The sequence below is a fragment of the Phyllopteryx taeniolatus genome, chromosome 8 (genome assembly GCF_024500385.1).
Source record: "Phyllopteryx taeniolatus isolate TA_2022b chromosome 8, UOR_Ptae_1.2, whole genome shotgun sequence".
NCBI lineage: Eukaryota > Metazoa > Chordata > Actinopteri > Syngnathiformes > Syngnathidae > Phyllopteryx > Phyllopteryx taeniolatus.
Window position 1 is genome coordinate 31,806,990 of NC_084509.1, and position 27,335 is coordinate 31,834,324.

Sequence of the window (27,335 nt, forward strand, 5' to 3'; positions counted from 1 at the left end):
GAAGTGAAACGTGTTGCTGTGCAAATACCAAGTGACGGCAATTTGCTTTTAATTTGAATTTGATTTGATTTTTTATTTTTTTTAAATCAGGCTTGTATTGTTGTTTGCTAAGCCAATGATTTATAAAGCACGGAAAAAAATCTTTATTGCAGCAAATGATTCAGTATCGTTTTAGGAAGGCGAGTTAATTACAGCTGAAAGAATGTAACATTACATCACTAGCATTGTACCAATTGTATCAACGTGACCCATGTATTTTATTTTATTATTTTTTTTTTTTGTAGAATTTAAATTTAGGATCAGAATACATTTGAAGACCGATTTTTATGTAACACAAACAGGAAACTGTTTATTATTGTGCATGGCTTCCAATAGCCGGAGTCCAGCCTGATATGTATTAAAATTAAAGACAAGCAGAAAATTACACACATGAAAAACTATGCAAGAAAAGCACATAATACCAGTGGGAGTTTTTTTTTTATACATTTATGTCTCTTAAAATATTTATTATATACAAGTCCAAAATAGGCGGCACGGTGGACGACTGGTTAGCGCGTCAGCCTCACAGTTCTGAGGTGCGGGGTTCAATCCCCATCCCCGCCTGTGTGGAGTTGGCATGTTCTCCCCGTGCCTGCGTGGGTTTTCTCCGGGCACTCCGGTTTCCTCCCACATCCCAAAAACATGCATTCATTGGAGACGCTAAATTGCCCGTAGGCATGACTGTGAGTGCGAATGGTTGTTTGTTTCTATGTGCCCTGCGATTGGCTGGCAACCAGTTCAGGGTGTACCCCGCCTCCTGCCCGATGACAGCTGGGATAGGCTCCAGCACGCCCGCGACCCGCTTGAGGAGAAGCGGCTCAGAAAATGGATGGATGGATGGAAGTCCAAAATATTTGTTCTCTCAGCCAAACAAAAATACATCTAGTTTTTTTGTTACGAAGGAGTGTTAAGGCCACACTGAAAAGAAAACAAAAATACACTAAAATATCGAAAGAAAAAAGTTGAAAACTGTATTTTCATGAAAAACATATATCGTTGAGATAGAAGTTGTAAATACTAGTGTAGTGCAAAATAAATATATTTTCGAGAAAGAAAATGTGGATATTTTCAAGACATGTTGCAAATTACAAGAATAAAATCATGTATTTTCCCCAAAAAATAAATTGGTGTACTTTCAGGAAAAAAACATGTATATTTCCAAGATTGAAATTGCAATACAAATAATATATTTTCATTGAAGAAATTGTTTACTTTCAAGAAAAAAAAGTTGAATATTTCTGAGAATAAAACTCATAATATTAGAAGAATGAAATCATACATGTTCAAGGAGAAACGTTTGAGGAAAAAAAAAGTTGTTAAAGTTGTTATAATACAAGAATAAAGTTATATTTTTGAGATACAAGTCGTGATATTAAGAAAATAAAGTTATATGTTTTTGAGGGGAAAAAGATGTAAAAGTCATTTATTTTCTTAAAATTACGACTAAACTATGAAAGAGATAACTTTTTATTTCGAAAAAAAAAATACTACTTTTTCCTCGTAAGATTACAACTTCATTCTTTCTTTTCTTTTCAGGGTGGCCCTAGTACTCCTTTGTACTCGATCAACAGCAATGTACAGTATATAATCCACATATAGACTTGAGGACCTGTTCTATAAAGCGCCAGCCGAGGGCGTCAGAGCAGGCAAGTTGCCTTATTAGTCAAAGCAGTTAAATATTCCAAAATCTTTTGCGTGTTTTTTTTTGCAGTCACAGTTCACCCATCAGTCCATCCATCTGGTGGGTCCGGCGCACTTCCTCCGCCCGAGTCTCCTCTTCGTCCTCTGGGGGTGCCTTTGCTCGCGCCCCCTGCTCCTCCTCACTGTCCCTGGGCTCCCCCTTGTCATCCTCGCCTTCTTCAAGAGTGACCCGGTCCGCGCATTGTAAAAGGGCGTCCCCGTTGGCTTCGGGCGAGCGCAGCTCACTCGGCGACCGGAAGAGCGACGCCTCCTCCCCCGCCGACCTCCTGTGTTGTCTGCTGGGCGGACGCCTCTTGAACGACAGCCGTACTCGAGTCTGTGAGACGTGGGAAAGGTTCACTCAATTGACAATGAGGTGAGGCCCAAGACTCGGGAGTTGATTTTTGGGGCCTCTATTTCTGCCAATCGTATTGATTAGTGTTCATTCGTATGCCTCCTCTGCAGTGTTGTTTACATTATCTATTGCCGGCCTGATGTGGGTTTTAATCTCAAAAGGTAGCACATTCAGCTACAAGACGGGACTGGGGATGATTTATACAATACTGATAAAGAATTCAGCTTCACAATGGTAAGACCACATCGAGGGATCCAAACTCGATGTCACGATGATTGCTTGGCCGCCACAAGAGGCTGTGATATCGCCAAGGACCAATCAGAGCAAAGCTGTTTGCCATATTTTAATCAAGGCAAGGCTTATTTACGTATCGAAATATGAGAAATCCGGGCCGTCTCAGCTGCCAGGTGTAAAAGACCAACGAGGATAGCTTGAAAAAGGGCATTCTGTGCATTTCCAACCTAATTAGCTTCTAAACCCGATAAAAGGACATCAAAGACTATTTACAACAAATTTTGTCATGGGGCACTGCAAACATTTGTCGTGCAAGAACAACAAAGTGCAACAACAAATAAAACGACTTAGTTATACAAAAATAAGTTCAATTGTACGAAAAGCAGTGTTAAAAAATCATTGCAATCAATTTTTAGCATTAACTCATTCGTTAGTGCCAAGTGTTTTGTGTGTGAGTGAGAGCTTCGCAAATGCTCCCACCCGGAGTAACGCTAAAAACACTAATAGGATTACGTCTTCATTGTTGCACGCCTCTGAAGCTAATCTGAGGTGTGTGACATCCGCTAAACTAACACGCCATGACCGCCCTGCGGCGTCACCGTTCGCTCTGCCAATAGCCTGGCAGGCGTGTCCGTGTCAAGGTGACGAAAGAAAATACCTCTAGTAGTACACGTGTGCAGTTAAAATACACGAGGCAATTCATTAGCTAGAAAATCTTTTTTTTTGGGGGGGGGGGGGGGGGGGGGGGGGGCAGTGCATTTGGTACCTGGGCCATCAGTGGGGATTTACCCGATTTAATCATCCTCTAACTACCAACACTATCGTGTAGCAAATGTACAAAACATAAAGACTACATAAAATTAAAATATAACAGTTCATAAATGTATAACATATTTATATATTATAAAAATAGAAACTTAAATAAAATACATTATACTTACCAGAGATGTGGATTATTCAATGTATTATGTGTGCAGATCGCTTACAGACGTGCTTTGCTAGTTGAAAGTGGCTCGCTCTGACCAACCAATCAAAAGGCAGAAAAATGTTGCCGTTATTGTGGGCCGGGTAGCCGGCCCTCTGAGGAGGGATAGCGACCGAGCCCTGTCGCCAATAGCGAAAATCCGTAAGTAACTGACGCCCTCCCCGAAAGAGGTTTACAATTGCTCCTCCCCTCACGTCAACAAACAGTAGTTGCTTGGCACCATGAGGCCACAAGATGGTGCCAAAGCACTACATTTATATTGGACAGGGATTTGGTCTGAACACAAAAACAGCAGCAACAACAAGAAATTAAGATAATAGACTATTGGGAATAAACAAACATATTTCCATGGGACAAATATTAGAATTTAGGTTGTAAATGTAAGTCTGTGCTTCAGACACTGTTTACAATATGTTTAAGTGGGAGGGGTGATGTCACCTTGTGGAAGCTGGGGAGCGTGGCACCTTCAGGAGTGCTGTTGAAGCTGACGGGCTCCTCCTGCTCCTGCTCCTCGACGGACAGCTGGGCGGGCTGCAGGTCGGGGCTAAGCGGGGACACGGTGGTTCCGACGGCGGCGAGGGGTGGCGGCGGCGAATCAGGCTGCCGGTTCAACTCTGCGCCCTTGGGCGATGGCAGCAGGGTGGTGGGCGACAGAGCGAGGTTGGCCTGTGGGGGAAACGGCGGGCAAACAATTCATGCTCCTTTATCACTGTGGCTTGACTTGCTAACAATACTAGAATTGACAAAAATGCACAACGCCTCCACTTGGCGACAGTGGCCCTCAGTCTCATCTCGTATAAAATCTTCTTACTAAGAGTATACATACTAACAACTTAGGCTAACATTATTCTCTCCCCAACATCCAAATATGTCAGTTTCTCAGTCGAGCTGAGATCAATTACTACTTTTCTATTCGCCAAGGCTAATTGGCTAAGTTATTTTTAATGTAGGTCCACAATATTAATACAAATACAATTGTCCTTGCTAATTTTATTTCATTTTTTTTATGTCTACGTAGATTCTCAGTCATCTAGGTCATGGCAATCTGACATGGACTATCGATCATCCTAGAACACCTCGACGGCGCGGGGACCTACGCGAGGATCCAGTTTGTGGACTTCAGCTCTGCGTTCAACACCATCACCATCATCCCCGAACTCCTCTCCTCCAAGCTTCTCCAGCTCAACGTTTCGCCTGTCATCTGCCAGTGGATTTACAGCTTCCTGACGGGCAGGACACAGCAGGTGAGGCCGGGGGACACCACCTCATCTACACGCACCACCATCACCGGGGCGGCCCAAGGATGTGTCCTCTCTCCGCTGCTCTTCTCTCTCTCTACGTCAACGACTGCACCTCAACGCAACCGGCCGTCAAACTCCTGAAGTTTGCAGACGACACCACAGTCATGTGTTCATCAAAGACGGGGACGAGTCTGCATATGGACAGGAAGCTGACAACCTGGAGCTGAACAAGCTCAAGACAGTGGAGATGATCGTGGACTTCAGAAAACACCCTTCGCGACAGCTGCGCCTCACGCTGTCCAACTGACCTGTGTCAACCGTCGAGACCTTCAAGTTCCTGGGAATCACAGTCTCTCAGGACCCGAAGTGCTCCAACTCCATCCTCAAAAAGACCCAGCAGAGAATGTACTTCCTGCGGCTTCTGAGGGAGCACGGGCTGCCACAGGAGCTGTTGGGGCAGTTCTCCACAGCAGTCATTGAATCAGTCCTGTGTTCATCCCTCACAGTCTGGTTTGGTGCTGCCACAAAAAAGGACAAACTCCGACGGCAAGGGACAATTAGGACTGCCGGAAAAATCGTCGGTACCCTCCTACCCACCCTTGAGGACTTGCACGCTGCCAGAACTAAGACAAGACCATGAAAAATGCTCTTGGACCCTCCACATCCTGGTCACCACCTCTTCCAGTTCCTTCCCTCAGGTAGGCGCTATCGAACAATGCAAACTAAAACCAGCAGACATTCCAACAGCTTCTTCCCTCTTGCCATTAAATTGCTAGCGGCTAAGTGACTCTCCGTCATGTGTGTTTATGTTTTACGTCTTAAAGTATTGACTGTCAAAATGGGTGTCTATTGTCATACCAGAGCGGCTCCAACTACAGACAAATTCCTTTTTTGACATACTTGGCAATAAAGAGGATTCTGATTCCGCTCTGTGAATAGCGAACTGCGAATAGGCGGGGATTCGCCGGAACCACAGAACCACCTCATTCTTCTACATTGTTGTTGCTTGTCTCACTCAGACTCATGTGTCTAATGCTGCATGATTTTTCCTTCGTTTCCTTTAATAATGTCAATAATCATTCAAATGAGTTTTAAACTGTCGGATCCTGATAAAAAGGATTATGTTTTGCGCATGAATAACCATCAACTATGAATCCAATGTATCACCCCGGTTTCCTCTGGTCAAATTAATGCTAACCATTCACTCGTCAACCTCCAGACATCTATTTGATATGATTTGGGAGGAAGACAGAGACTAAATAATCCACTATTACAGAGGTGGCATACTCGTCAAATCTAGTCCAACACATCACTACAGCAAAGAAAGTGTGTCTACTTCATGGCTGTGTTATTTTCATTTTGGCAAGAAGAAATTGCAATTTTTGATCACTTTTGACAGACATTACAAGCACTTTATTTCCACTAAATTCTTTCCCAACATAACTTGAAGAATAATTTAATATTTGAGTGATTTCAGATTTCTAATTAAATGTGTTGTGTATCTACAGTACATAAACCCTCAATTGCAGGGGTAACCCTGTGTACTGTAAACTGGATTAGATTAGATTAGATTCAAATTCATTGTCATTACACAAGCACAAGGCAACAAAATGCAGATTGCGTCTAACCAGAAGTGCTTTGGCAGTTATTAAATTGCATATGTAGTATAGACAGTGTGGTAGGGTATGTAAATATATGTCGACATGAGTGTCTATTTCTACAGGTCTATACAGTCAATGCCTGTGTATAGGTCGCTATGTACAGTCTGTACATGTTTTTTTTCCAGTCACAAAGGCCCTCTGAGGGAAACCATATCCACAATGTGTCCTGATACCAAAACAAATGTGAAAGCCTTGCTCTATAACATGCATACAGTGAATGAAAGCAAAATTTCCCAACTATTTAACCACTGGAAAACCTACCTGCACAGGCGAAAAGAAGAAAAGGGAGAAGCGGCAGCCCTTTTGTCCCATGGCTGCCACGCTGCGTGTGACAACGCTGGCGAGTTAGAGCCTTGCTCAAGAACCCTGCGGGCCCCGTGATCCCATTATTAGCTCATTAATCTGAGCTCATCGGGGACAAGCGCTCCATCCAACCCCATCACCCTTCTCAACCCCTCTCAAACCTAAAGTTGTGGCAGTGCTTGAACAGCAGATGGCAGTAATGGCTTTTAGCGTTCAAAGTGCAGTACCTGAAGTCTCTCAATGATGTTGGAGCTCTTCATCCTGATTTGAATCGGACTTGTGGAAACTGTGTTTGTCTGGAAAACAAAACACAATCATGAACGCTTTCATGTTGTATACAGAAATTGATTAACACACATTCACCTCCATTGACGGCTTTAGAAGTCAAATATCCATGTTAACTGGGAAGGCTGGCAGTGAATGAGTTAATTTAATTGCAGCTGGGGGAGGCATTTATTAATCACATTTCCAGATGTTACTTAACGTTTACATATTGTACTGTTAATTTTCCATGTACCCGTAGGATGTTCCTGCTCAATTTTGATCTAGACCAAGAATATCATGATAATAATTGTCTATTCAGTGGTTCCTAAACTTTTTTTTTTTTTTTTTTTTTTTTTTTACACTTAATACCAACTCAAAAAATACTAGCGTCTCCAGGTAACACCATCATGACCAAGAATAAAATGCTGTAACATATTATTTCTTGTGAGGTGCATCACGAAAGTCATAAAAATAACTCACATCGGATCCTTGCACGTCACCTTCTCGAACTGGAAACCTCAGCGAACATGGAGGTTTTCGTCGAAATGGAGACTGCAGAAAAAGAGAAAAAGATCGAAGCACAAATACGTATAGCTCCGGTAAAAGATTTTAAACGGTCTAACCTCGTCATGTGCAGTGGGCATGGGTAGTATATGACCTTTGAACCTGCCAGCCAGCTCGGCCACCGATAGCTTGGATGGAGAATCCTTGGTGGGCCACAAAGCATACAAGACGAGAAAACAACATTCATGTTATTGTCCTTAAATGACCTTGAATGCTTCTGAGACCGAAAATGGACAGTCTGCCCAAAACGGCTGCCAAATAACATAAGAAAAATGAGCACATTTCAGAAATGACAAGACAAGAATTGATTTTCTGATTGACTTGTACATATTCTATATTAATGTCTCTTTAAAAAATATAAGTAAGGTCATTATTATTTCATGTTAAATGATGTCACTATGACCACTGTGAAAACACCCATAAAAACGACAATGTGCTTGACTTTTGCACAGTACAGTACATTATATAAACAATGCCAAAAAAAGACTGATTTTAATTTAAAATCAGATTTTTTTTTTAGTAATATGTGATAATTGTATGTATAATTTTCTTTGATCCCTCACTCTGCTAATTGTGTTGCCACCGCAGGGAGAAGCAGGAAAGCTCTCAGAGTGAAAAAAAATGCATCTTAAAATGTGTTCTTTTTTTACATATATACACACCGTGTATATAACAACAACAATATAGATTTCCATTCATCCATTTTCATACCTGCGTGTCTTTATTTCCAAATGCAACTCCATGGCACTAATGCCAAATTCAGGCTGTTTAACACCCTCCTGTTATGTTGGAGGTCAAATTGACCCATTGTAATGTTGCTGTTGTTGTTGTTTTTAAATAGAAACACATTATTTAATGTAAAAAAAAAAATACAAATATTGGCCATAGTAATTTTGATTACACATTTTCTAAATGATTGTTATTCGCATTCGTGGTCACATTTCGCTGTAGTTGTCTCGCCATGCTGCACTATTTGCATATAGTGGCCACTCATGCCAGAGTAGCATCTGCTCCATTCGGACACTGATTGAGGAGTATCCGTAACATTTGCACAATCGACATTGTCCCAGATGATCGCACTACTCGTCACTTGAAAGCGCATCCACTCCTTGAAGTCTCGGCGCCCTTTGCACAATGCTCATTGCACCGGACTATTGCGATATTAGTCATTGGAACTGCTCGAAGTGCTAGAGGACTCTGCATCTTTTTGCACAATTGTTTTTTGTTTTTTGTCAATGTCTTTATGTCTCCAAAGTGTTCTGTAAAATGACTGTCTCTTGTTGTACTAGAGCGGCTCCAACTACCGGAGACAAATTCCTTGTGTGTTTTGGACATACTTGGCAAATAAAGATGATTCTGATTCGGATTCTGATCTACCCCCTCTATCCCTTTTGTGACGTTGTGTGTAAAAAATGACAGATTTTTCCAAGTTTAAAAATCTGGTACAAATATTTGTTTTAATTACAAATAATGTTGCAAAACATTTTGCAGCATTTCTCTTGGCTGTAGTACTTGTAAGCTCCAACATGTGCATGTGGATGTGAGAATATTTGTTCAATTCGATTTCCAATGTTATGTGTTCGGCCCAGAGTCTTCAGAAGCAGTAGTGCTGGCCAACTACATCAGCAATGGGACTGTTTCTTTAACCAATCAGATTTTCAAATTCACCTCAGAGGGACGGCTAGCCGGCCAACATTAACATCAGCATTTTTCCATCCTCTGATTCGGCGGTCAGAGCAAGTCAAGTCCAGCTAGCAAAACAAAGCACACCTGTAGCAATCTGCATGCATGAATGTTTCATAACCAGCATCTCTTGTGAGTGTGGTGCATTTCATCTTTTTGTCATATTATCACATACATATCGATTTTGTCCACAGGAAGTGAGACCCTCTCTCTCACTCGGGTACCACAGCTGTTCATCATCACCACTCTTTATCGCCTCTCGTCGATAAGTTGGCTACAAGCAAAAAGAGCAGCATGGAGATTTCATGGGCGCGTTTGTTTTGTTGACTGCCACAAAACGCAGGCCTCCAATTCTTAGGTGAGAACGCTCGCCTCCCTTCCATGCCCGCACACACATTTTGCAGTGTAACCCACGGCGACGTACACATAAACTATCTCCTGAGCTAGATACACACACGTTTGAATCACGAGCTTTATTTTGCCGTTTTCAAATTCCCCCCACCCCCCAGTCATGTTGTCAACATGACCTCACCACCGCCACCCAAACGCATGACATCAGAGCGTCCGCCGCCGACGCCCTGAACCAGGGCCCAGAATAACGCCCCGGGACCACCCACCCCTCTTAACTCTTTAACGCTTTCCTTCCAGCCAAACAATCGGATTGTGTGTTCAAGAAAGTCACAATTCAGTTTGAATGTGTAGTTTAACCTTTGTCACAATTAATAGAAAAGAGGTTCAAAAGCTTAAACTCTTTCTAAAAAAAACTCTTCAACTCCGGACGGTCTAAAAATGTTTGGGGTGTTGACTACCTGTTGTGGAGCCTACAAATGCTTTGAACACTTTCACGGCTGACACGCTGATTCCCACTTTCTTTGTCAACTTTAGTCTATATGAAGAGAAAATAAAAGCAAAGACGAGCATTGCTTTTATGAACAGTAAGGCAGTAACAATGCTTTAATAGGCAGTAACAATATTAATAGCCAAAACAGTCCGCTTGAGTCGAGTGTTGACTGCTGCAAAGGCGCTATTGTGTTGAGATCGTTCAAAAATCATGACAGACAATTCTGACGTTCCCGAGTTGTGATGATCTTAGCCTGTTTGAATGTGTCATTGTTGTTTTTTTGGTTTTTTCTTAGCAAACCCATATGTTTGATAACATACTTTGCCATACATCTTGCCCTTATCAGCACATGCCCGACCGACCCTCTTATCGACGAGCCATATTAAGCAATCAGCTGCGTGTACGGTATGCGGAGCTCGAGTGGGAATTTGCGGTCAGCCGCGGGAGAGAGCTGGTCAGACTATTCCTGGGGGCAGGACGGGCCTGGGAAAAAGCCCCCGGAACAAAAGCCTGGCTGCCGGCCGGGCCTGCCGTTCTGCTGCCTAACCCCCACTCTCGTCTGGCCCCCTGGGACGCAGGGGTCCCTGGATGGGCCTGAGTACATCTGGAACATACTAAAAACGCAGCCTGCGACAAAGCGCGTCTATATAAGGAAACCATGGGAAAAGGTATCAGCCAATTCGGATGTTGACAAATACGTCACGGCATATCACAGCACGCCACGCTGCGCCCACATTAGATGCCGTAGGCCAAAAAGCTTTGCAATTTAGCGTCGCCCATCTCCAGTAATTCGTATACTTGCGCCTTATTGGGAATCATTTGGGCGAATTTCGTTGTAGGAGTCCGCCGAAAATGGTTGCTTCAAACCAAAATGTCTGACTTCCTGTTCAATTTCCTGTCTGGGTCCCCGAGTTTCATGACTTTTCTGTTATAATAGATGTCAACTAAATTTCGTGTTGATTTTTCAAACTTGTTTTCGAGGCAAATTTTCACCAGGATACACACACACACACACAATTAAAGCTGCATCACCGTATTTATTTATAAGGCCTGAACTGAAATGGCCTCTGATTGGCCACCGATTGAAACAACTGACACAATAAAAATGTTTTGCTTATGATGTTGCGCAATAGAAAAATCTCTCTGACCTTAGTCGCAAAGAAGAAAGAAGGCATTAAAAAAGATGTCTTCGATACGGTGACACAGCGGGAATTTGCTGACTTGAGGCGATTTGCGGAATGTTCGATTCCATTAAATTGTCAAACAGCAGACAAATCACATGAACAAATAACACTGCTGACACTGTTGAAGTTTGACCGTGCTTCCTGTCATACGCACCACTTTGGAACATGTTCAAGAAACCCCATTGTATCATTTTAGTCCAAATATGGGGCACTTTTCATGCAGATTTCTTTAGACGTCAGAGACTCTCCAGCAAGCAATCCCGATTTACAGTCTTTTTCCAGATGAAGCCCCACCTCCTGGGAAAACCTTCGATAAGCTTTCTTCATCACAAGATCAATTCGAAGCCCCCGCGGGAGGCGTCTTGTTTTATCGACATGCGCGTGAGGTTTTCCCGTATGACCCGGCAGAGGACCACACAGTGCCGTCAATTGTCTCCTGCTGCGGCTTTTCCGACAATCTCGATGGATATGAAAGCAGCGCGCCTTGAAATCTAAGTCGAGCTGATACAAAAAAATGATGCTTGGCTCAAGAGCCTGGGGCCTTGTTTGCATAAATCCACTGGTCAAAAAAAGGTAAAAGATGTTGGTTTTTTTGGCAAAGCGCTTGTTCTTCAGTCATTAACTCAATCTGTCAGCACTCACACTAACATGACCGCCAGATTATCTGAATTTTAACGACAATGAAAATTGTAGCTATGTACTTACAGAACGGTAGAAAGAAAACTGATAGGATACGGGGGGGGGGGGTCTCTGTTTACAAAGGAATAAGCCATAGTCCATCACTAATTTATGCTAATTTACAGTAAAAACACTGTAAACCTTAAATATATAAACTATGAAATGACAAACAGAAGTAAATACGACAGTAAGTGAGCACGCTTTCTTGTGCCGTTTGACAACGTACAGTACATCTCGACTGTATGAAGAGCTTTGTAGGTCGGGAATTTTGTGATTTAATGATTCGTTAGGGGTCAGAGAATAGAAAGACTGAAATTGCCTTCAAACTGTAACAATATTTTGAAGAATCTGAAGAAGAATTAATGCCATAAACGTGTTTTGTATTTTATCATCTCGAGTGAAAGTGTGACAATAACCCCTGAACAAAAAATGGAAGTTTCTATAACATTGGAAACATCTGGCTCTGCATTACAATATAAACCAGATAATCCATTCAACACTAATTACATAGACAATTTAATTTCCACCCACCAGATGCTCATCTAATTAGCAAGTTGCATAAAGCATAATGCTAATGAATAGCATGGATGCTAGCTAACAAAACGGGACATTTTCTCCACAGGCATTCAAACTCCACACCGGAAGGCCAAAGCCGAGATTTGAACCGCCAACCACGTACCTCAGAACTGTGAGGCAAAAGTGTTAACCACTAGGCTTCGGTATCTCTGTTGCAACCTGGAGCCATGAATGAAGATATCCACCTCTATACCTTTCTGTGACTTCCAGTCTATGTTTCTAAACATCCTTTTATGTTCAATTCAAAAGATGGCCTGTACAGATTGTCAGGATTTTATGACGGTATCACGTTGAGCCTGAAATGAATTCATGCACTTTACAACATTTTTGCATGGAGAAAAATATTTTTGAATGAAAACAGTTTGGAACTCGACAAACACACCAGGAGGAATGATTTTTTTATTTTTTGTTTGCAAATATCTGAACTGACGTTCATTTTAATAAACAAGCAGATCAAATCCTCAAGTAAAACAATACTGACCCCTTGGGTCCCTGTCTTGGAAGTAGTCAAGCGTGTCTTTACTTTGAGCTACAGAGTGGAAGTACTGATTCTACGCATTTGCGATCGTCCGACCCAAAAAGGTAACACCGAGCGGCTGGTTGACACATTTTAGAGTAGCGGCTGCTTGAGAAGGGGGCCAGTGACAAAGTGGAGATAACAACATTTCCTCTTCCCGGAGCTGTCTCTCAGCTCTACAATGACCCGCAGATTGACTTTGGAAAGCTGACGGCACGTCGTTGCTTGTCATCCCTCAATAGCGGCCCCTTCAGGGTCTCCCCCCCCCTCGGAGCCTCCTTATCCGCTCTGCGGTTCCCACCCCGACTATCTCTGAGCACCATACCGGGCTTTTCACGGAAACTCGCAAGGCTTAAGGTTCGACTTTTTGCTGATAGCAAGGGAAGAAAACACATTACGTGTTCACTTTGAGGTATGTTTTTTAGGTGACTAAAAAGGCTGTAGTATGTGTGCCACACCTGTAGATGGCAGTATCACAAAAGTATACAGTAATCCCCCAGTATTCAAAATTCACCTATTTTTTTTAACCTATTCTAAACTATTCTCTGAAAGCTTTCCTCCGTTTGTGCTCTTTCTCTAACACCCTGGGATGCCACAAGATAGCCCCAAAGCCCAGGTTAATAGGAAAGTAGTCATTGTCGTCGAAGATCTTTGTATGTCAGGGTGGAGTTAAGTTTAGCCAAAATTGTTAGCAGAAGTTATAGAGCGTCGTCACCGCTGTTTTGCTTCAGTATGAAATAGTGAAAAAGGCAAGTTATCGACACAACACCTAAATTTGCCTATTTTAAAAGAAATGTAAATTGGAAAACTAGGATTCCTAAACATTTTAATGTCATTGTAAGCCATTTACCCCCCAAAATGAATGGCTTACGGTTACTTAATTTAAAGAAGAAAAAAAAAGTGGATCCTTTACAACCTGTAAAAATAGCAAAATCGAGACCGCCGCCGCCTGTCAGCTTGAGCTTTTTAATAGCCACTCAGCAGCGCAAAAACACACAATGCCACAAAGACTACCCGTAACTTCCGCTAACAACCCGGACTAAACAGAGCTCAGTTTTAGAAGAGTCAAAATGTATCACTTCCACATACTTCCTTGACACCAAAAAAAAATTTTCTAAGTGACAATATTGAAGTGAGGTGAGAAGCTTCATTTAAACAAAAGTCGTGCTTTGCCGCCATCTTGTTATGTACAGGCAATTCTAAACCTTTTAAATGGGGCGTCAGTTAATGGAGGATTTCCGCTTTTCGCAGCAGGGTTCAGTCCATAACACAGGACCTAAATGAACATGCAAACGTCCTGACCCAACTCCTCAGCGACTCAAAGGTTCCGATGGCAGCAGAGCGCAAAAACAGCCCCATTAAATACTTCAGACCCTCTTCTCACTTTTGGAAAAGCTTCACAGAATTGGACTTGACTTGAGTAGCGCGCCGGCAGGTTGCAGGATTCTCCTCAAGAACACCCCCACAGCGGGGAAATAACGAGGGTTCCCCCACCCCCTGACCACAAATCCAGTCACATACTGTAGCTCAACTGTTGTCTGGCCCTCCACATGGTAGAAATAGAACATTAATGTGGTTGGCGGGATACTTTTTTTGGAAGCAAAAGGAGGCGTTTGAGGAAAATGGGAGACCGTCGTCGTGTTTGTCCATCACCGCTTAAAAAATACAAACTATCCATGTTGCGTTTTCCTAAAAAAAATAAAAAAAAAAAAAAAAACTTCAATATTGTTTGATCGTACACATTATTGTGTTAACTCAGGAAAGCTTCACTGTCATCTGCCCCCTGATGTCGTGTGTGTTTCCTATTAGAGTACAGGCATCCACCCTGTAAACACACTCCATCCGAAGCGTTAATGGATCCAAAACAAGTTAAATGACTTCTCATGACGCAACATTAGGAGGAATGTACTTGATTTCTCCAGCATTGCCAACATTATTCACCAACCCCGAGAATCTGGTGTTCCGATCAGATCCAGTGGCTAATGTGATGGCTCACGTGCTGCAGGGCGGTGCCGGCCGGCCCCTCATGACACACAGTAAACACTAGGGACTAACTTTGAAAAAGGAAAAAAAAAGATCTTGTTTTGCCGTTATAGGGAGGAGGCTCCTAGAAAAGCCGGCAGGGAAATACCACAGAGGAGTAGCCAAACAAAAATGGAAAAAAAGTCAAATACTAGTTTAACAGACCAAAGTGCATCGTAAACATACATGTACTTTAAATGTATGTTTCATTTAAATATATACCTGGAGCAGGCAAACTAGCATATAGTTTATAGGGTAAGTTTCGAGCTAGCTATTTTTAAAACATTTCCCCCAGGCTAAATTGGCTACCTAGTTTATTTGAATGAACGTTTCCAGGCTACAGCTGCTAGCTAGTTTATTTGACTGAACGTTTATGCTGCGTTCAGACCGAACGCGAAGCTAACTTTCGCCTCGCGTTACTTACGCAAGTTTGATCGTGGAAGTTGTGTACACACCGAATGTGAATTTGCGTCATTCAGACCAAACGTCACCGGTTTACAGTAAAGTACAACCGAGCTGTACAAAACCAGTACCAGATACACCAACTTCCTCGCTCACCATCCTCCAGGCCTGCTCTTTTTTTCGTACAATGCGTTGGTAGCAGGAGTAATCAAAAGGTTCCGTCTTCCGACAAGTAGCGAAGACAATTTTAAACTTTTTTAAATTTTAAATTCCATTTTACTCTATTATACATTTTTATTTTGATTTGTTTACCACAACTTCTTTTATCACTCAAAATCAGATTTTAAACTTTGCATATATAAAAAAAAACATGCTCGCTTTATCTAGGTTGGACTTGAACAGTTATCATTGAAAATAGTATCTTAGATTGTATTTGTATTGAGATGTTTTTGTAAACTTAATTGACACATCTACATTTCACTCAAAATGAACTTTTTTAATTTTTGCCTTGTAAAAAAAAAAAAAAACATTTTTTAAAAAAAGACGCACAAGCTAGGTTTAGCTAGCTCGACGAAAATAGCATTTGTGTTTAAGATATGACTTCTATTTTAACCAGTTAAAATAGCTATGTTTTGTTTACTTTAATTACACATCCAGTTTTTTTGTTTCATTGAAAATCAACTTCAAAAGGTTTTTCCATCCAAAACAACAACAACAACAACAAAACAAATACACAGCAAAACAAAAAGTCAGCTTTAGAACTCGGGCTAAAGCCTGTTAAAAATAGGATAAACTAATTTCATTTGTTTACATTTTTGGTTGAAGTTTTATTATATTTACTCAAAATATTTTTAAACGTATTTGATTGTGGGGAAAAAAAAGGCTAACATTGAAGAAATTGGCAATAATTAAAAACAAATTGTAAAAAAAAGTCCTTTTAAGGACAGGAACTTAGTTGTTACCTCCATCCTGGAGAATGTCCCACACTTGAAGGTCCCCTTTTTGTGATTAATATCGTGACGTCTAGCAGTTACAGTGTGCATATGACAAGAAAAGTGGAGTTGTGTGTTTGTATCCGGACACAAATGAGCCCCATGGACAAGAAGGAGGAGGAGGAAGAGGAGGAAGGCGACTTTTACTCACACTGGTCTTCAGTGAGCCATCAAGCCCGCCATCTTGAGTAATATTACTTCCTGTTAGCACTTTCAAAAGAAAAACTAATAAGAAGCTACACTTCCTTCAAAACAGTTTTCTCTGTTTTCTAATCCTAACAAAAATAACCATGCTCACTTTTGATGGGCACCATCACAAAATATTCATTTGATGATGTTTTCTTTTGTTTTTTTGTTTCCTTTAAATCATTTAACAATTATTGTACGGTCATGTATAAATACAGGGAGCTGTTTCTAATATTTTGCTACAATATTTTGGTATATATTTAGTTTTGATTTACTAGATTCAGACAGTACATTAGATGAAGTAATTTATTTATTTGATTCTATTACATTTTACTTTGAGGGATTAAAAAGATTGCATAAAAATGCAAAAATGTCAATTAGTTCTCATTAGAGTTTGTATTTTATTGTATTTATTATGTCATATCAATATTCTATTTTTATTTGTATTCATTTATTTTGTAGTTATTTTTTTATTTTAAGTTTGAAATATTTTATTAATTTCTTTGTATTTGTTATGAATGTTACATTTATTATTTGATTTTTGTGTTTCCTATTATTTTCTATTGTAAGTTGTATTATTTTGCCCATTAGTTTGTGTTCATATTTATTGTTATTTGTATTATTTTATTAGTTTTATTTGTGATTGTTATTTGCATGCTTTCATTTACTAGTTTGCATTATTTGTGTGTTAGTTTTATTATTATTATTATTATTATTGATATTAATTTGGATGGATTAATCTTTTGTAATTTTACTGTTTTGTTTTATTATTGTTATTTGTATTGTTTAATCTACAGTATTAGTTTGGATGTTTTTATTTTTGATTATTTAATTTCATAAATTTTGTATGAAATCAAATGTATTTGTAATTTTTTTTATTAGCGTACTTGTGTATTTAAAAAATAAAATAATATATTTGCTAGTTGTCTTTTAACTCGTCTTTGGCTGTTTAGCTCCCCCTACAGGAAAATGGGCGCACTGAATCATTGCAACCCAGCAGAGTTCTTGCTTGGCCGTCAAACATCAATCTGACCATATGGAGCACACACAGGAAGTGTCATTCATTCTACGTCACATTAATTCATTCCGTCAATCCTGATCACATCAAAAAAAGGGACTCAAATAAAATCACGCGTGTTGTTGTTGTTGTGAGCTTCCTCCTGCGTCCATCTGGCAAACAGGAAGTGGGTCGTTCATGGGAAGGGGATATTTATATATATTGCTACAGTTTTATTTCATTTTAATATTATCACTGTTTAAATTGAGTTTTTTAAAATTTTCATGTTCTTATATTTTATGTTCAAATTATGCATAATGTTACAACGGCTTACGATAATATTAAATCTTCTTTTTAGAAATGAAACCTGTGTGTCGTTTTTGACGAACACTCAGGCCTACTCCTCTACGTTGTTGGTATATGGGGAGCGATTTTTTTATAAAACATTTTTTTGATGTGGTACTTGGTGAAGAAATACTGCTCCAGGCTCCAACATGAGTTGACTGGAGCTCCCTCTGGTGATCATGAGGACAATTGCATGTCTTCAAGGTGCTGAAGGTTGTATTGCGCATAATGTATAGCGATCGTCTCTCCATCGGTAATGTCCGATCACGACTCAAAACTGCAGCTGCCCCCCTAATCTGAAAAAAAAAAAAAAAAAAAGAAAAAAACTGGTCCAGACCCCAACAACTACACAAACCTCCGCCCCCATCTCCAATTTAGCCTTCATCGCACCGGACTATTGCGATATTAGTCATTCGAACTGCTCGAAGTGCCAGAGGACTCTGCATCTTTTTTGCACAATTGTTTTTTTGTTTTTTGTCAATGTCTTTCTGTCTCCAAAGTCTTCTCTGTCAATTGACCGTCTGTCGTCGTAGTCGAGCGGCTCCAACTACCGGAGACAAATTCCTTGTGTGTTTTGGACACACTTGGCAAATAAAGATGATTCTGATTCTGATTCAATTCCAAAGTCCTTGCAAAAGTAGTCGTCACTCAAGTTCACTCTCATTTAACACAGAACAGCCTCTATGAGCCTTGCCAGTCCAGTTTTTGTCCCCTCCACAGTACTGAAACAGCCTCATTAAAAATCACCGTTGAGCGCCTCGTCACAGCTGACTCCGCTTCACTTTTGATCCTCATCCTCCTTGACCTGAGTGCGGCTTTTGAGACCATCTCACACCCGATCCTCCTCAATAGACTCTCCTACACCGCCCGAGACTGCTTTGAGTCATACCTTAAAGAGCACCCTCAGCGCATTCAGCTGAAATCTTTTTCATCCGACCCCACCCTACCCAGTCACTTCAGATGTGCCCCAGGGCTCTGTCCCGGGGCACCTGCTTTTCATCAGCTAGCTCCCTCCCCTCGGCAACATTTTCTGTAAATTCATTTTCCTTTTTCCTTGCTTCGCGTATGTCGCCCAGCTCTACCTGCCCTGCAAACCCAACATTTCACTTCTACCCACTCCTTCATCGTACTGGATGGATGGATGATATCTTTCAGACAATAAATCCAAACGATTTGTGTCCAAGCAGCAAGCAAAGACTAAGTCATCTGATTTGAGCTCACTGGAGGCCAAACGGTCGTATTTGTGAGACGCTGTAGTGTCAGAGGCATGTGCGAAAGGTTTCGAGGGGAGGCACGATGGCACTTTTGGTGACACAAACAAGCCCAAGAGGAGGTCTGGCCACAATTCAGGAGGACGTGACCTTCGACTCGCAGCGCCGGCTCATCTGGTCCAGATGGACGATGCTGCCGGGAGGTGCCAGCCTGGAGAGGATGACTCACGGCACACTGTCTCCCGGCGCTCCGTGCGTGTGCGCGCCACTGCCAGTGAGTGCCACCTGAGCCCCGTGGCTCTGTCGGTCTCCGTCACGTACGTGCCTGGAATCGCACATAATGTGACCCGGTGATTACATTACTCCCATCCGCATCACCATATTCAAAGTAACGGGCCCTCTAAGTGCATTTAGGCAGCGGATAAATGATGCGCGCTTGTCAGCGGGGACGCGGCTCGCCGCCATCTTCTCGACGCCGCCGTCTTCCAGTTTTCAAGACAAATTCGGGTTTTGAGAGCGTGTTTGCTTTTTCACCTCAAAAGCAGCGTGTAAAAAAGCAGGGGAGCAGACATGGAGCTGTTTACAAGGAGATGCTGATGGAGATTAAACCCACATCCAAGACCATCCATCCATTTCGTCATCAAATCTATAGAATAGAATCGAATCAAAGAAAGAAATACAATAACACTAAAAACACAATAAAGACAGGGAACTAAAACTACAATCCCAATGCAAGACAGAAAATAAATGAAATACATTTCCAAAACAAGGCCGGCATATCATACTAATAATGATAATGAAATAACAACAACAACAAAAATACAGATACAGATCCGATGAAATGGAATACAAAAATAAATACAAGGTAGGTCAGAAAATAAATACATTAATAACAATAATCCTCAAAATAATAATACAGTAAATAAAGAATACAATCCCGTACAGGTTTAAGACAAGACTGAGACAACGTTAATATAATAAAAATAGAAAGGAGGTCAACAAAATAAATTGTTCTGTTCTTTACAAGCTCAACCACACACATGCACACTTTCACGCACGCGTGCATACTTTATGTAACTTTCTTTAATAGGGACCACATCTTTGGTAAATAAAGTAGTCCAAACGTGTACACACACAAGCATAAGCACACACAAACACACTCTTCTTGTTGGTCAGATTTATTTGAATGCAAACATACAGTGCCACATTTGTATACGTATGCTTTCAAATGCAATTATCGCACATGCAGCGGACAGCGGCTAATTTGCAGGGAGATACGGACAGGGCTCCAACAGTCAAGGTAAGCGGGGAATTGACACCCATTATGTTTAGCCCCTCAAATCCTTGAATGGGGGGGGGGGGATATCCTGTTCACAAGCGTTTTCTTGAAAAAAAATCAAATTGGGAGAGGGAAAAAAATCAGCAAATACATGAATGCGTGAGTGCCGAACAGCAAATATGCGGGGGTCCACTGTATCGTAAATGCAGCAGACATCGATATTGTGATAACGAACCCAATGACGACCGCAGCACGTCGACATCATCTTAACCTGAATCCGCTCATATTACGACGATACGAAGAATGGAAGTGAAATCATGTCAACATGTAGACAACATCAGACGGGCTGTGTGCACAGTCCAGGGCCACGACATTAACGACACAATTCAACGACGACTCATGGGAAACGAGAACAAATGCTTACAGTCCTGTTGTCTTTGACCTTTGTCAAATGCTAACATACGGACGGCCGAATAACAAACAAATGCGTGGCACGCCTTGACCTGAACATTTTGGTAGTTTTGGGTCGAGTCAAGATGAAACCGTCCCCCTTGGCACAGATGAAAATATGCTACGGTCAGGTTGGTACCGTCGGTCACATGCCAACATACCGACGGCTAATTCAAACATATTACCACGATTTCTCCATTTCCTTTTGGGGATAATGCATTTGTATTGTTTTGTGGTTGACTCACAATGAAAAAAAAAGGAAAAAAAGGTACCATCCTATTGTCGTACGTTTATCACATGCTAACGTATGTCAAACAAACAGTAGCATCACAACAAACACGGCACACCACATATTAAAAAAAAAAAAAATCTCCTTTCAAGTTTTTGATAGTTTTGTGTTGAAGTCACGATTAAAACGTTACGTAAAATGGTACGTTCCACATAACACGTGGATGGCTAAGTAATACACATCACCAACATAAGAATATATTCCTGTTTTTTGGTGTTTGAGTCACGACAAAACCCCTTGAATAAAAAAAATGGGACAGTCTTGTTGTCTTACGTTTGTCACGTGCTAACATGCAAAAGGAAATGAACCCAAATCCTCTCCTTTTGAGTGTGCAGGTGTGCCTAAAGTTGTGGACTTATTTCCAACACCGATATGACTAGCTTACAACGCAAAGTATGCTCCCAAAACACTTTCATCATAATTTCCAACTCATTTTCAAACATTACCGGTGAAAAGAAATGGCTCACAGAAGATTTGATTTCCAAACTATGCACCAGAAGTGCAGGCGTTACTGTACGTCTGCTAACAACCCGGGCTAAACATACAAAGATGTCAACCAGTTGAGAGGTGTCACTTCGACATGCTTCCTTGGCCCCAATGAATACTTTTGTATTAGCCAGCGCTTTGGCGCCATCTTAGGGCGTCACAGAAAGAGCGCAAAAGTACACATAGTCAAACTATACATCAAACGAGGAGAATTTCACCTTGTGTATCTAAAACAAGCATGTTTCTAAAGCATGTTTTGTGTATCTAAAACAAGCTGAGCCTTCATTTGGCAAGATCCATGCTAATGCTAAAACACACTGGGAACCATAAATGGAACCCTTTAAGTAAGTGATACTTGAACACACACCGCGCAGCAACACATGTAGACATTCAATATAACAGTACTCACAGTCATATGTTCTTTATCCTCTGCGAGGAGCTGAGCCGTCTGTACTGTACAGACGTCCGTGTACGGAATTGCCCCCGGCAGGACAAATGCCATTCAATTGATGCAAAGTGTGACAAAAACATTCTTTCTTTTTCAATTATATTTAATTATGGCATTACGTTTTGTACAGAGTACAGTATTTTAGTACAGTGCTGTTTCTCTCATGAAAAAAAACAGCGCTGGAACAGATTAATGGCATTTTTTTTCAGCAGTTGTTTTTCAAATGATTCATCTTTGACATTTCTTTCAACGCACGATGGCGGCGAGGTGAAGACGTTCAGCGGTGGACCCCGTCAGGTTCTCGATGGGGTCCACGGTGCTCAGCTGGCTCTGGCGACCGCGGTGGAGGCGGCGGTTGTATTCTCGGGGTCCGGGCCGCTGGTGCAGCAGGAAGAGGCGCTTGGCGGCGGAGCGGTACTTGCGCGACATCAGGTTGTAGACGACCGGGTTGATGGAAGCGCTCAGGTAGCACAGCACCATGGAGGCCATGTTGAAGTTCTGGCTCAGCATGGCCGTGTCGTAGTCGTCCACCTGGGCGAAGAGGTTGCGGCCGATGTGGTAGGGAAGCCAGCAGATGATGAAGGCCAACACCACCACCACTGGGGGATCAACCATCAGGTTACTGGAAGATACTTTCTCACAGGTGGTTGGTTATAAAAATGTTTGGTTGGGTTGGTTTTTGAGTCATTTAGCAAAACGTAATAGCGAGCCTGCTAGCTTGTGTCAGCTCAATAGCGCGCTATCCACCTCAGTCTGTGCTATTCATCTGAAGAACGGAAAAGTCAGTTGATTAGCCAGTTCCTCACTAGTCATGCTAATCTAACTTCCATCCGTCCATCCATCCATTTTCTACCGCTTATCTGAGGTCAGGTCGCGGGGGCAGTAGCTTTAGCAGGGATGCCAAGATTTCCCACTCCCCAGCCACTTCATCCAGCTCTTCCGGGGGGATCCCGAGGCGTTCCCAGGCCAGCCAAAGGACGTAGTCTCTCCAGCGTGTCCTGGGTCGTCGCCGGGGTCTCCTCCCGGTGGGACGTGCCGGGAACTTCTCACCGGGGAGGCGTCCGGGAGGCATCCGAATCAGATGCCCCGGCCACCACCTCATCTGGCTCCTCTCGATGTGGAGGAGCAGCGGCACTCCTCTGAGATCCTCCCGGATGACCGAGCTTCTCACCCTTGCGGAGAAAACTCATTTCGGCCGCTCGTATCCGGGATCTCGTTCTTTCGGTCACGTCCCACAGCTCGTGACCATAGGTGAGGGTAGGAATGTAGATCGACCGGTAAATCGAGAACTTCGCCTTAGCTCCTTCTTTACCACAACGGATCGATACAAAGTCCGCATCACCGCAGACGCCGCACCGATCCGCCTGTCGATCTCCCGTTCCGTTCTTCCCTGACTCGTGAACAAGACCCCGAGATACTTGAAGTCCTCCACTTGGGGCAGGATCTCATCCCCGACCCGGAGAGGGCACGGCACCCTTTTCCGACCGAGGACCACGGTCTCAGATTCGGAGGTGCCGATTCTCATTCCAGCCGCTTCGCACTCGGCTCGCCAACCGCTCCGGTGAGAGTTGGAGATCACGGCTTGATGGAGCCAACGGAACCACATCATCTGCAAAAAGCAGAGATGCAATACTGAGGCCCCCAAACCGGACCCCCTCTACGCCTCGGCTGCGCCTAGAAATTCTGTCCATAAAACAGAATCGGTGACAAAGGGCAGCCTTGGCGGAGTCCAACCCTCACCGGAAACGAGTCCGACTTACTGCCGGATATGCGGACCGAACAGCCCGTATCGGGGGGTTCGGTACCCCATACTCCCGAAGCACCCGGCACAGGACCACCCGAGGGACACGGTCGAACGGCTTCTCCAAGTCCACAAAAGACATGCAGACCGGTTGGGCGAACTCCCACGCACCCTCGAGGTCGGTTTAGACGAGCTATAAATATGCCTTGAAAGAGATTGACTGCCGATGCGGCGTCACATGAGCACAAGCGCCGGCAGATTAGAAGAGAGTGAAAAGCGTCGTTAGAGTTGATGAATGGTCATTAGCGGAGGAAGCCGGGCGAGACGATCCAATTGAAAGCCTAACGGACGATTGGACGCCATCGATATCCTCGTGCAAGGCAATGACAACGTGAGAATAACAAAACAATACTGGAAAAGACGAAAGACGCCGCGGTCACGCTGATTTTGCTGAGAACAATTCGCCCGCGCCCGTGAATGCACAGAACTCAGCTGTGTGCGTGACAAAAGTGAAAGCAGGGAGACGCAAAGACAAAGGTTGACAAATCACGTGTGGAGACCTCCCCCAAGGCCAAAGCATAAAGCCAACCAACCAAGCAATCAACGAGAATAGCCTTTGGAAACCTTCCTTGAAACCCCAAATTTGAAAGCCAAGCCGGGCTGGAGTGGAGACACTTCTTTGAAACCTTGATTTGAAACTCCAACCCTGGCTCGCAACCTTGGAAGGCTCATTTAAAAACCTCTACCCGGGCTTGAAATCCTAATGCGAAACACAACCCTGATTTAAAACCCTAACCGTGGCTCGACACCCTCCTTTGCGCCATGCCAACACAGAGAGCGAGCGCGTGCACTCACCAAGGATCTTGACAGTCTGCCTGTGCGAGCGTTCCCTGGCGAGCGCGCTAGGTCCCCTCACGTCGCTCTGGCTCTTCCACAGCTTGAGCCCGATGGAACCGTAGAGGAAGACGAGGCAGAGCATGGGGCACACGAAGTACGCGGTGGACACCCACAGCATGATGTGCAGCCGCCCCGAGTGGATGGCGCCGTCCGTGTGCTTGCACTGGCCGCCGCCCCGCGCCGCCGTGTGGTTGTCGTACTCCACGCCTACCAGGAAGAGGGTGGGCGTGGACGAGGCCAGAGCGAAACCCCACAGGGCGGCGATGATGTACTGGACACGCCGTTTGGTCACCAGAACCTTGGTACGCAGCGGGAAACTGATGGCCAGGTAGCGCTCCACGCTCAAGGCGGCGATGTGCAAAATGGTGGCCGACGTGCACCCCTCGAACACGTAGTGGTAGAGCAGGCACACGGCCTCGCCGAACAGCCACGGCACGTATTTCCACAGGCGGTAGAGGTCGAAGGGCAGGCACAGGAAGATGAGCAGGTCGGAAACGGCCATGCTGGACAGGTACAGGTTGGTGGTGGTCTTCATGTCCTTGAAGTGCTGGATGATGAGGATGGTCATGGTGTTGCCTGCCACACCCACCACCAAGATGGCCACGCAGATGACCGTCACGGGGATGAGAGTGGATGTGGGGAACAGGGAACCCTCGTAGTGGTGGTCCACGATGCCGACGCCCGCTGTGTCTGCAGCCTCGGACGACTGGAGTTCCACCTGGGGTCTGGTCCAGGGCATCGTCGCTTCTGAAGTGTGGGGGGGGGGGGGGGGGGGGGAAAGAAAAACACCGTAAGGCGGGCGTAATGTGATGACATACATAAATATGTATCAAATAATCAAGAGAACATTGTAAAATTATACATTTTTCTGATTTTGAATTGAAAAAGTCTACACACCCTTGTTCAAATGCCAGCCTTTTATGATTTCCCAAAATGTGACCAAGACAAATAATTACAAAACTTCTTCCACCATTAATGTGAAACTAGAAACTACTACTTTAAACTCGATGAAATTGTGTCGAGAGGGCAAGTTCAAAGAAACGCGATAATGCGGGTGCACCAGTGTGCTGCGCACCCTCGTAACTGGGGAGGTGGCTGTGTATACCATTCAAACTCGTGTCCGCACGGGAGTCCGCACACGGCCGACACCATTTCAAGTGAACAATTAAATATCAACGACACAAGAACCATAAAATAAGATACAAACCCAACGAATAATGAAAATCCAGAGACCGAATAAATACATACATAATAAACAAACAAAGAAATAAAACGAACATGAGAATAATAATGATCCAATAATAATGAATGATAATAGTAAAAACTATAATAACAATAAAAAAATACAAGTAAAAGTACCCACTGGCCACATTAACTACAGTGTGCATTATAACACTGGCAAAACAGGACACTTCATTAGGTACCCTTTTACATCAATATCAGCACTTCTGTCTTTGCAAATCAAGTCATCCAAATAATACGTCATCCGTGTGTAGTCCAAGGACAAAAAAAGGACTTTACCTGCAAAATGGAAGAGGGCACCTCAACTTGGGGTACGGCGACGAACGACGATTTGCAGGATCTGGTGACACAAGCGAAGAGCATCTCCTCCTCCTCCTCCTCCTCCTCCTCCTCCTCCTCTTCTTCTGAAGGGAAGCTTGTCTCCTAATGAAATGATGACAACGGGAGGAAGTTAAGAAGAAACGTATGTGAGGGGAACATGCTAAATCAGCTTATTAGTGCGCTGTCTGTCATGACTACTCAAATAAATTCAGCCCACAAGTAGGATAGAGAATAAAGAGCCGTTGGACCATTTCTTCTGTATCCTACTTGTGCGCTGAATCGTGAATGAAAACAAGTGCGCGCCTTATTAAGTGGTTTGAGCATTAATTAAGTAAGGTTTCTTCTGGTGAGGAGGGCCGATAGAGCGAGTAGCGGTGGTGACAAAGATTTGGAGAACGTTTTGAGTCATCCATTCTTTGGTTGCAGCTAGACACTCAAGGAGGGCAGTGAGTCGGTTGAAGTTATAGGGTTAGAAGAGCGATAGATATGGGTATCATAACCATAACATTCGTACGATATTTCCTGAAAGCAGTTGAACAACTGACCGAGAGGGAGCATGAATCCTAAAAACATTATTAGACCGAGGACAGAGCCCTGGGGGACACCGCAGTGGAGGGGAGCTCGGGATGAGTCGTGATTGTTTACATGGACACTAAAAAAAATGTATCTGTTAAATAAGAGTGAATGTAGTTTAACGATGTACCTGAAATACCCACCCAGTTGTGCCATCGATGAAGTAGGATGGAATGGCACGGAACGGAGTGCTCACCTCTCTCAGCGTGCATGAGGATGTCATTCGTTATGCAGACAAGGGCTTTCTTAGTACCATGTTTGTGAAGAAAACCAGACTGAAATTTGTCAGATACTGTATTCTGATCCTCAACCGGGGTCAGCAGTTGGTCAGTGACCTTTTGAGTTTCTTTCAAGGATTTGGGATAGAAACAGAATATGGAGCTAGGTCTTTTAGATTTTTAAAATGTAGTTGGGAGCGGGTCACATGAACTGGAGGAAGGGCGCATTCGGGCTACTGTCTTAAGAGGGCACTGAAGGGTAAGAAGAAGATGAATCAGGAATGGCTGGAGGAGGGGGATTTATCATCTGATTGATCTTTGAAAGAGGAACCTTGGATTATTTCGATTACTATTGATTCATTCAGAAAAGTATGTTATTTGCGCACCTTTTTTCGGAGATATGCAGGTATCGGGTTTTTTTTGTTTTTATT

General features: G+C 43.1%; 2 protein-coding genes across 5 annotated transcripts; both read right to left on the reverse strand.

Annotated features, from left to right (window-relative positions):
- Nucleotides 1–128: 128 nt before the first annotated feature.
- Nucleotides 129–16,379, reverse strand: zgc:153184 (uncharacterized protein LOC751652 homolog). 4 transcript variants are annotated; one of them, XM_061782589.1, is made up of 7 exons: nucleotides 16,192–16,379; nucleotides 7,386–7,469; nucleotides 7,243–7,314; nucleotides 6,726–6,794; nucleotides 4,391–4,516; nucleotides 3,732–3,959; nucleotides 129–2,056 (listed from the first exon to the last, which is right to left on the reverse strand). In XM_061782589.1, the coding sequence occupies exons 1-7, from the start codon at nucleotides 16,270–16,272 to the stop codon at nucleotides 1,751–1,753; spliced, it is 966 nt and encodes a 321-aa protein (XP_061638573.1). In that variant the 5' UTR covers nucleotides 16,273–16,379; the 3' UTR covers nucleotides 129–1,750. The 4 variants fall into 4 exon arrangements, with proteins under 4 accessions (XP_061638573.1, XP_061638576.1, XP_061638574.1 ...); XM_061782592.1 differs by having other exon boundaries at nucleotides 7,421–7,469; nucleotides 16,192–16,374; XM_061782590.1 differs by lacking the exon at nucleotides 4,391–4,516 and having other exon boundaries at nucleotides 16,192–16,374.
- A 5,363-nt stretch (nucleotides 16,380–21,742) lies between these two features.
- mlnr (motilin receptor) lies at nucleotides 21,743–26,197 on the reverse strand. The gene is made up of 3 exons (XM_061783109.1): nucleotides 26,072–26,197; nucleotides 24,509–25,297; nucleotides 21,743–22,511 (listed from the first exon to the last, which is right to left on the reverse strand). The coding sequence occupies exons 2-3, from the start codon at nucleotides 25,287–25,289 to the stop codon at nucleotides 22,159–22,161; spliced, it is 1,134 nt and encodes a 377-aa protein (XP_061639093.1). The 5' UTR covers nucleotides 25,290–25,297; nucleotides 26,072–26,197; the 3' UTR covers nucleotides 21,743–22,158.
- Between the last annotated feature and the right edge of the window lie 1,138 nt (nucleotides 26,198–27,335).

What these genes read in the sequence shown, in the direction of transcription:
- zgc:153184 (XM_061782589.1), bottom strand. Translation starts at nt 16,272, where the DNA reads ATGCACACTGTAACTGCTAGACGTCACGATATTAATCACAAAAAGGGG. An exon ending in GGACATTCTCCAGGATGGAG is followed by an intron (nt 7,470 to 16,191) that starts GTAACAACTAAG and finishes TGGCCCACCAAG; the next exon opens with GATTCTCCATCCAAGCTATC. An exon ending in GTGACGTGCAAGGATCCGAT is followed by an intron (nt 6,795 to 7,242) that starts GTGAGTTATTTT and finishes TTTGTTTTCCAG; the next exon opens with ACAAACACAGTTTCCACAAG.
- mlnr (XM_061783109.1), bottom strand. Translation starts at nt 25,289, where the DNA reads ATGCCCTGGACCAGACCCCAGGTGGAACTCCAGTCGTCCGAGGCTGCA. An exon ending in GCAGACTGTCAAGATCCTTG is followed by an intron (nt 22,512 to 24,508) that starts GTGAGTGCACGC and finishes TTGATCCCCCAG; the next exon opens with TGGTGGTGGTGTTGGCCTTC.